A 9,693-nucleotide genomic window follows, 5' to 3' on the forward strand; every position below is an offset into this window, starting at 1 on the left:
AAAGGCTAGTGTCTTCATGTTAGGAAATCAATCATGACCTCACATGTTCCTTGCAAGTGTCTCAGAAGCCTCTCAGAGGTATGCAGACCACTCTTTGAAAAGTGCTGTTCTGGGAGGTAAAATTGAATTGCAGAGAATGTAAGTGATTTATCAAAGATCATGTTTGGTTAGTTAAATTCTCTCAGTTTTGGATTACCTGTTTATAAATGAATTAGCAATATAGTATGGAACTGCTTTTCCTTAGGAAATGAACTGACAAGACGGAACTTTTTCTGCTTTTTCACATAGTATGGTGTTTATCAGAGCAATTTTGGACATTTACAACCTTACAGACTTGCTGCCCCCATTTCTGTAATGTATACGTTTTAGGCCATCTCCCTGGTCTGTTTTTCATTTAACCACCGTAACTGTGTACCAAGCCTTAAGCTGGGATACAGTGAACATTCATCTTAAGGGTAGCCTTTTCTAGAAGGAATAAAGGTTTAATGTATTGTGCCAAGTCCTCTGATGGGTAATCCTGCCTTTATTTTCATATCATGCTTGTTTTTAAAAAAGCTTTCTTAAATTTTTAGTATCCTTCTAGCATTTCTTCATGGGAGAGCCCTGAAATATTAGAGGGAGAGGAGTAGATGTGAAGATTACGGATTTTGACCTGTCTCCTGTGCTTATTAAGTTTGCTAAATTCATTATATCTGTTCATTTTGTCACCTAGAAGCAGGACGAGATACTGGGCAGACTCTGACTTAGCAGGCACATTATATCTTTCAGCCCAAAGTTAATGGCCTCCTGCAGTGTCAAGGCAGGAGTATCATCTGTAGCGACTCACTTTTCCCTGAGTAGATGTCTGTTACTGATGTGCTCCAGTGGACCTTCCTTTCATTTTCCCTTCTTTCTTCAGAGCCAGGACTGTCTCCAGTTGGGTCCTCCTGCTGAAGGGGAAGTGGTTCAAGTGAGATGGACAGATGGCCAAGTCTATGGAGCTAAATTTGTGGCTTCTCACCCCATCCAGATGTACCAGGTAGCCAAGGGTTCCTGTAAGGAGTATGGGGTACTTGATTAATTCAATGCTTCCTCTTGAGAGTTGAGTTTTTACTCTCGAGAGTACTGTATGGGTCAGAAGAGCTACAGGTCTATTCCATGTCTAGATCACTAGTGTGGCTTCAGACCTGGCAGTCCTCACTTCAGTGCTACAAGGCAGTGCCTTCCTTTAGCTGTAGGAAATTGCCATTTGCAAGGGGGTGGACCAGGGAAACTCAAAAGTTCCCTAGCCTAAAGTCTTTGTTTCATTGGCAGGTGGAGTTTGAGGATGGCTCACAGCTTGTGGTTAAGAGAGATGATGTATATACGCTGGATGAAGAGCTTCCCAAGAGAGTCAAGTCTAGACTGGTGAGTATGCTTCCTGTGTGCCATTGGCTCCCAGGAGCATGAGGGAACATGTTCTGTTTTTTCACCCCATTGGGATAGTTGGCTATAAAGTGACGATTTGGCTTGCCTGTTCTTCTGCAGTCAGTAGCCTCAGACATGCGCTTCAACGAGATTTTCACGGAGAAAGAGGTTAAACAAGAAAAGAAACGGCAGCGGGTCATCAACTCTAGATACCGGGAAGATTACATTGAGCCTGCACTGTACCGGGCCATCATGGAGTAGGTGCTTCTGGGGTCCAGCAGGTTCCCAGCCATTGAGGCAAGAGCACTCTGGTGTTCCACAGCACAGCAGACACTCGGAACTCTGAAGTCTCTAAAAGTAAAGTTGTAAAAAGAAAAGAAATGAAATCACCAACCCTATCACCTCCTTACCCCACCCTCTTCGCATTCTGCCCTAGTGAAAAGACAAGCCATTTTGGGACATGTGGCAGCAGCTGCTGAACTCCCAGCTGAGGGGCTGAGCACTGGAATGCTGTGGCTGCACTGACCCAAGTCCAAAAAGGGGTCAACTGTGCCAGCTGGGCAGGTTGCCCTGCTCCTGGCCTAGGACTTAGTTTCCTACCAATCAATCACCTGCACCTTCTAGGTAGAGGTGCTGGTGCTTTACCCAATTCCTTTTGTATTTATGTGTGTGTGTGCGCGCACGCGTGCTTGTGTGTGTGTTTGGTCTGGACCAGCTTCTGCAAGCCCCTGGCCTTTACTTTCTTCCTTGCCTATGCAGGGCAAACAAAATGTGAAATTCTGTCCTCAGCCAAGCTGAGTAAAGGCCCCTGGAAGTTGGCTGGGGGCAGATGTGACTTGTGTCTAGGCCAGGAATGGCCCCAACAGAATGCTGGCAAAGCTGCAGTATTGAGATGCTAAGGAATTGATGCCACCTCTTGGTCCTCTCTTGGAGAACATAGGGGTAACTCGGCTGTGTGCCCACAACAAACACTCTAGGGACAGAGCTTCTGTGGGACAGTATTAGAGGGTGTGGGTGGGGAATACCCTCAAGGGACAACTTTAATGATGGAAGCAGGCAGAGCCTGGTGTGTTAATCTGTCAACAAAATTGCAATCATGCAAAGACTGGGAGGGTTAGGATGAATTGGGGCCACTGGAGGCCAAGGGCAATTATAGGTATGTCCTTGGTCTGGGGATGGGAGGGACCTGATTTGAGGGTGGGGGTGGGAGAAGGGGGCAATACGGAGGGGGTTTAACAGTTTTTTGCTCCCCATGAATTTGTTTGCCTGGGCCCAGGATTGGAGGGGTTACACTTACACCCTATGTATACAAGAATCAGATTTATAATACTTCCCCCCCTTTTTGTTACTTATGAACGCTATAAACCAAATTATTTTGAAAACTGGTGCATCACCTTGTCCTTAGCAATAAAATGTGTTAAGCAGAGGATTGGTTGTGTCTGCCCCAAGGAGCCCAAGTGGCCCAGGGTCAGGCTGGGGTATATCCAGAGTCATAGGCTCTGGAGCAGGGCTGTGTATTTTAAGAACTAGTGAGGGCAGGATCTGGGAAGTTTGTTCCAGAGAAATCGGTCTCTTTCTTGTCAGGCTCTGTAATAGACAAAATGTGGTGAGCAGTGGAAGCATTGGAAGCCCCTTCTACCAGGGGCTTTTCCTGCCTCATAGCTGGCCAAGAGAAGGTAATGGGGAGGACCAAGCCATTGAGTCATCTCAACATTGATCTCTCACTTTCATCCTATTTGATATATCTTTACAGAGCTGAGTTATGTCTTTTTCAGCTTCTGTGTTCTGCACGCACTGTGGAACTAATTTAAAGGGAGTGTGTATCATGTGCTTGAAGACCGAGACTTATCCCTCAGTGAGGTCCTGACAGCTGCTTTCTGTGTTGCTGGTACAGTTAGTAAGAAACCTGCCTGTTGGGTCCCTGAGGACTAAGTAGGCAAAACATAGGGGAGCCTTAGGATAGAGAGGGGTAGTGACTAGGTGCCAGGGGTAGGGCACTGCAGAATGCTCCATCTGGCTCTAGGCAGCCCGATGGAGGAGAGGCTTAGATTAGTTCAGCTACTAGATGCTGTGTGTCCCTGTGGCTTGGGAGGTGGCTGCTATTTGATACTAACAGGGAAATGAGGGAGCAGAAGGTTTCAAAGATGCTGCTCTAAACGAACTTCCTCCTGGGTCCAAGGAAAGGTTGACCATTTTGCACTGCACTTAGGGATTCTAGGGAGGGCTGGGTCATGGCAGCAGGTAAACTTGGGTCCCAGGCCTTCCCACTGGTCTCACTGACCCTATTGCCCCCAGCTTTGCTGAAGAACCTACAGTTGCCTGATCTAAGTCCAGCAGAGACCTTATTTTAAAAGACAACCATTTTTTTCTAAAAACGTTGCAGTTTTAATTTGCCAGCAGACTTTAAGGAAACCCATGCTTAGAGTGATGGGGTTTTCCCAGTCTCACAAAACACTGTTGGACTTGGGGGGATCTTGGGCGTGCTGTGAACATGTTGCTCTACTAAAGTCAACTACTCAGTCCGGGCCTGTGAGTTGTCTTCCCTGGCCAATGCAGTCAAGACCAGGCCTGAAGAGAGAACTAACCCCAAGCAAAGGCCACGTTACGCCCCCGCCCCGTCCCCTTACCTTATGCAGGTTCCCTAAAACCTTTTTGCGAAGCCACACAGCCTTCCGCTAGTTAGGGTGTGGTCTTCGAGTTGGTATCCAAGGGTGACAGTTTAAAGGACTTAACCCCATTCTTGGAAATCCAGCCTTAAACTGTGTCGCAGGTAGATAATGCCAGGACTCAGCTGCTGGAATGAGGGGGAGCAGACTGAGAACAGCGACCTCCGGAGCTGCAAGAAGTATATAGTTGGGCAGGGTGGCCGTTTGCACTGAGCGAAAAGTACCTAGGAAACTCTGAAGTTGGTAACTGATAGCAGCCAATACCCCTTGGACCCCCTTGCCCTCTTATCCCGCGGGGTTGCGCACACCCGTCAAAATCCGGAGCCTTAGGCCTGAGGAAGCGGCCCTGGTGGTGCTTACCAGAAGAACTAGATGGGTGTCCGTCGGTGTGGAACGGCCGTGGTCAACCTACACTGCGCCCCAAGTTTCGACTAGGAAACAGCTCGAGGGATGGGGCCCTCTAGGAATTGGAGTCGTGAGGAGGCTTCCTAGGTCACGTGGACGGGAGTTTAGTGACTGCGCCGCATTTACTGTCCCTCACGCCGCAAACCTTCAGTAGTAGGATCCGCGCGCTGGTAGGGAAGGCGGGCTGTGAACTCGGAGCCCCTGCGCCTATTGGGCCGTTAGCATCTGTGCCCGCCCGCCCTACCGCCCTGCATTGGTCACCCCAGCTGCCCGCCCGGCCCCCACACGCCTATTGGCTGAAGCTGCCCGACCCCCGGAGAGGGCTCCGCGACGGAGACCCGGATTGGTGGTCCCGCCGTCCCGCGCGCTGGTAGGGAAGGCGGGCTGTGAACTCGGAGCCCCTGCGCCTATTGGGCCGTTAGCATCTGTGCCCGCCCGCCCTACCGCCCTGCATTGGTCACCCCAGCTGCCCGCCCGGCCCCCACACGCCTATTGGCTGAAGCTGCCCGACCCCCGGAGAGGGCTCCGCGACGGAGACCCGGATTGGTGGTCCCGCCGTCCCCGTGTACCCGTGCTCTTCCAGGCGCGAAGATTGACGATCGCGGATAACTGGTGTCGCCTCGCCCCTCCCCCCGGCCGGGGTTTGGGGTCGGTCGGCCGTTGAGCCCACGCTCTTGTGCTGCGAAAGATTGGGCCGCGCAGCCCAGGGTTTGCTGGGGCCGGGAGCCTGCCCTAGGGATGACCTCGCCGCTGTGGGGGCTGCTAGGCCTGGGAGGAAGGCTGGCCAGGCGCGGGCAAGCTGTCGGAGGTCACCCGCCTGCGGGACTCTGCAGCGTTGCGACCCTTGGCGCGGTGGAAGGATGTGGTCATTCAGGCTTGCTGTGGGAAGATGGACAAGTCCAGGGTGTCAGCATCGCAAGGGTAGCGATTGTCATTGCTTATAGCTCTGCCAGGGGCCAGATTTTCAGAGGGACTGAGGTCAATTTGATTGCAAAGTACTCTTCCTTTCCTTCTGACGTTTTCTCTCATTGTCTTCTGGGTGATCTGGTTTGCAAGAGAAAACATGTTAGGGAAGAGAGCGGGTTTGGTTAGGAGACTCTGGTGAATTCTTTTTTACACCTGCGCCCGTTTTCTCAGTCTAATTTTTGTTTTTCTCGCAGGAAGAAATGAAACGTTAAAATTGAATCATTGTAATTAACTGAGGGAGGGACCAATGAAGTCATTTTTTACCTTAGAAAGTAAAGAATATCAATAAACTTTTCTGTGCCATAACACTTCTGTGTGTGGGTGTGTGTGGATGGGTGGGGGGTGCTGCGGTCAAAACCAGAGCCTCACATATGTGGCAAGCACTCTACCATTGAGCTACACCCTCAGACCTACACTTTGCATTTTCTGTACTATAATGTTGGATATGAAGGTTAAAAGAAACACTAATTAGATTACTGAAGGTGTAATAGTCTTCATGACAATGTAGGTTGTTTCTAAGTCAGAATCAGTTTAGAATGATGTTCACTGAACTGTTTGATGTGCCTTCAAGTCATCCACCAGAGAATCGAAAGAAAGCTGTTAACAAGTTGGTGACCAGATGGTAGTTTCAAATAATCCCTTAAAGCACTAATTACTCAAAGATAGTTTGAAGTATTAAATGGTGAATTTCTCCTTGTCTAAATGTCTAACTGTGGTTTAATTAAATGATGATAAATATCATTTATATATCGAGACTGCCTTGCTCAATCAAGTATGTATTTTTATCTGTTTTTTTGTTTTGTTTTGTTTGGTACTGGGTTCGAACTTGGGTCCTTGCACTTGCAAGGTAGGCACCAGAACCTCTGAGCTAAATCCCAGGCCCCATTTTGTTTTGTTTTTGTTTTTTTGAGACAGGATCTTGTTATTAGTTCAGGCTGGCCTTGAACTCACTATGTAGCCCAGGCTGAGCTCAAACTTATGGCAGTCCTCCTGCCTCAGCCTTCCATGTGCTGAGATAACCGGTGTATGCCACCATGCCCAGCTATTTTTTTTTTTTTTTTGAGATGGTGTCATGTAGCACAGACTGGCCTTGAACTCACAATCTTTCTGCCTCAGCCTCTCAAGTGCTGGGATTACAGGTGTGCACCACCATGCCTGACTCTCAATGTCTCTTGAGTATATATTTTGTGCAAGGGGTTGTTTGAGGGAACTCAGAGATATTTAAGGTATCAGACTTGTTCTGATGGGTTTATAATAGAGTTGAGAGCATAAAGCACACACATGAAAATGATAACTAATGATGTGGTCTCTAATTCCAGGACAGTAGGTACTATGAGAAAATCAAGAGAAGGAGAAACTCATTGAGGAAGACTTCACAGGGGAGCTAAGGCTGGAGAGGAGGTACCAAGAGTGGGCAGAACTGGCTGGAGGAAGGGAAGTGAGCTGATGGGAAGTGAGGCCGTAAAGGTAGCAGGAGAGAACTTGACACTTGGGTCATTCCAGGGGGTTCTTCCTGGAGAAAGTGGGTGATAAGTTGTACAGAAGGTAGGTGGATAGCATCAAAATGAGAGGATGAAGCAAAAGATAAACAGGTAGTAATACTCCTTCCTTCAAGTGAAGACAGAACTAACCATCAGAAAAGAAACACAGGAATACTTTTTTTTTTTTGGTACTGGGGATCGAACTAGGGACCTTGCGCTTGCGAGGCAGGTTGCATTGACACTTTTCTGATTAGCCTTAGTTATTTGGGATAGTAGTTCTCAGCCACCACAGATCTACACCTTAAGTTCCTTTTTACCTTTCTTTGTAATTCCTGTGTTTACTCCGTCACCAGGTCATGTTGATCCTACTTCCACTCTTCTTTCCATTTCTGTTATCATCGTGGGCCATTGGTATTATTTCCATGAATTAGCCCAGAATACTCCCCCTCCCCTGCAAGTTTTTTTTTTTTTCCTGCTATCTGCATTGTGTGCTGCTGTCACACTTCCAGGTGTGTCACTTCTCCTGCCATGACTTTCAATTGCTTCCTGTTTGTTGAGCTAGGCATAGACCAGCTGGCTTGGGAGTATGGGCAAATATATTTGTCGGCCATGCCTTCAGATTTTATTATATTTTTCCTGATTGTTGGATCTACTTGCTCTTTGTTCTTTGCTAATGCTGGCCTTTTCTATCATAAATGACCCCATTAAATTGTGTTGGAACCACTTATTCTTTGTACTTTGCTGTTTGTCCTTCATATCTTTATTAATGTTGGCCTTTTCTATTGTAAATTACCCCATTGAATTGTTCCTACACACGTTTTAGGGCTGTTTATAGGAAACTTTATTTTTTTTGGTACTAGGATTCGAACTCTGGACCTTGCACTTGCCAGGCAGGCAGCAGAACCACTGAACTAAATCCCCAGCCCTATAGGAAACTTTCTTTATGAATCTTTTCCCCATGTAGATTAGCTTTCTGTACTTTAAACCACTGTTATAAAGTCTTTTTCGCTATAATTACCTTAATCTTACTTCCACTCACAACATAAGACTGAAGCTTTCTCCAGATGTGAATTATTGTCTTTATCATCTAGCTCAGTGTTTTTTTTTTTGGGTACCAGGGATCAAACTGTGGTCCTTGCACTTGTGAGGCAGGCGCTGAGCTAAATCCCTGGCTGTTAGTTTTTTTTTAGATGCAACAAAACTCTATTGGTACACTTTAGACATAAATAATAACATTCATCATGGGGAACTTGTGCCTTTTTTTTTTTCAGACAGGATCTCACTATATAGTCCAGGCTGGCCTTAAACTCACTATGTATGTAGCCCAGGCTGGCCTCAAACTTGTGGTGTTCCTCTTGCCTCAAGTGCTGGGATTACAGGCATGCATCGTAATACCCGGCCTACCTCACTGTTTTTATGTAGTAATTGGCAAATATATTGAAGAAAGCTTTGAACTAGGATGGATTAAAAAAAATCCAAAATCTTTTGTGCAAAGAAAATGTTTGTCATAAAGTATGTAAATAAAGTTACTTATGAGAGCGAATCCCTTACTGAGATGTGGTGTATTGATCTGGATAGTTTGGGTTAAACTATACTAACAAAAATTTTAAGGTTTCAGTGATTTAGCAGGACTGAAGTTGACTTCTTATTCATGCTGCATGCCCACATGAGTACACAGGGAACTCTCGGTCACTCAGGGACCAAGGTAGTTGGTGGTCAGGTGAATGGTGGCTTTTAAAATTTCTGTCGCAGTGTGGTACATGTCTCTTTCATTTACATTTCATTGATCAAAGCATGTTACGTGGCCATACCTAACTTTAGAGTAAGAAAGTGCATTCTTAGCACATGCCTAACCAACAAAGGGCCAAAAAAATTTGGTGAACAGCAGTCATGACTATTACATCTTTTGTGCGTTTCATAGCCCATTGAAGGTTAGGGATAGTGCTCTTTTAAAAAAAAAAAAAAGATTAGAGATTGTGAATAAGATGTACTACTAGATGCAAACATTGAATCTACCCTTCCAAAATGCCTAGTAAGTTATTCTTGTTTTTGTCAAAGTTAAAACTGTTATAAGCACTTATAAATGCTAAGGCCAATAATAAAAGGGCAATATTTTCCATATATAATGGTTGTTCCTGGAGGCATTACTGTTTTACAGCCTTCTCAGTAATCAATACAGTATGGCCCTGAGGCATCCAGAAATTTAAAAAGTTAAATTATATTCAAGATGCTCAATTTAAGAAGTCTGTAATAATGAGGTGCATTTTGATACAGTTGGGTAAAATAAAGAATTTAAGATTTAATCAAGACTAGCAAAATTGTTACTTGGGGAGGTTTCACTTTTGACAGAGAACAGAAGCAGAGAGAGCTGGTTGGAGCCCTGGTTAGGAAACAGAATCTGGGCTATAACACCAACTGTCTGACATTGAGAGCATCCTCTGTGTGTGTGTGTGCGGGGGTGGGGGGTGTTGGGGGTTGATCCCAGGGCTTTGCACATGCTGGGCAAGTGCTGTACCTTTGAGTGACATCTCCAGTCCCAGGTTCCTCCAGTCTGTTTTTTTGTCAGAATGAGGGGATTATGCCATACATAAGGCTGTTGTAAAAAATGAGTTACGTCAAGTAGAGTGCTTTGCGTGGTTCCTGGCTCAAAGTAAACATTCAGAATAGCAGTAGCAGGGTTTGAAGAAATTTAGAGAAAACAGATAAAAAAAAGCCTCAGAAATATATGAGTTCTCTCATGTTTTTCTGTCCCCCCCCTTCCTTGGATTGCATTCCTAAAATACCTTTTT

At 46.0% G+C, this 9,693-nt stretch overlaps 1 protein-coding gene across 2 annotated transcripts in view; it reads left to right on the forward strand.

Moving 5' to 3' along the window:
* Kdm4a (lysine demethylase 4A) overlaps positions 1–2,768 on the forward strand; it is a 49,575-nt gene extending 46,807 nt beyond the window's left edge. For both annotated transcript variants that reach the window (XM_010634561.1, XM_010634569.2), the window contains exons 20-22: positions 899–1,018; positions 1,294–1,386; positions 1,507–2,768. In XM_010634561.1, coding sequence (XP_010632863.1) covers positions 899–1,018; positions 1,294–1,386; positions 1,507–1,647 — 354 coding nt within the window. In that variant the 3' untranslated portion in view covers positions 1,648–2,768. The remainder of the gene's footprint in view (positions 1–898; positions 1,019–1,293; positions 1,387–1,506) is intronic.
* The last annotated feature ends 6,925 nt before the right edge of the window (positions 2,769–9,693 follow it).

Source organism: Fukomys damarensis, unplaced genomic scaffold (assembly GCF_012274545.1).
Source record: "Fukomys damarensis isolate Sample0158 unplaced genomic scaffold, DMR_v1.0_HiC HiC_scaffold_23, whole genome shotgun sequence".
NCBI classification, from domain to species: domain Eukaryota; kingdom Metazoa; phylum Chordata; class Mammalia; order Rodentia; family Bathyergidae; genus Fukomys; species Fukomys damarensis.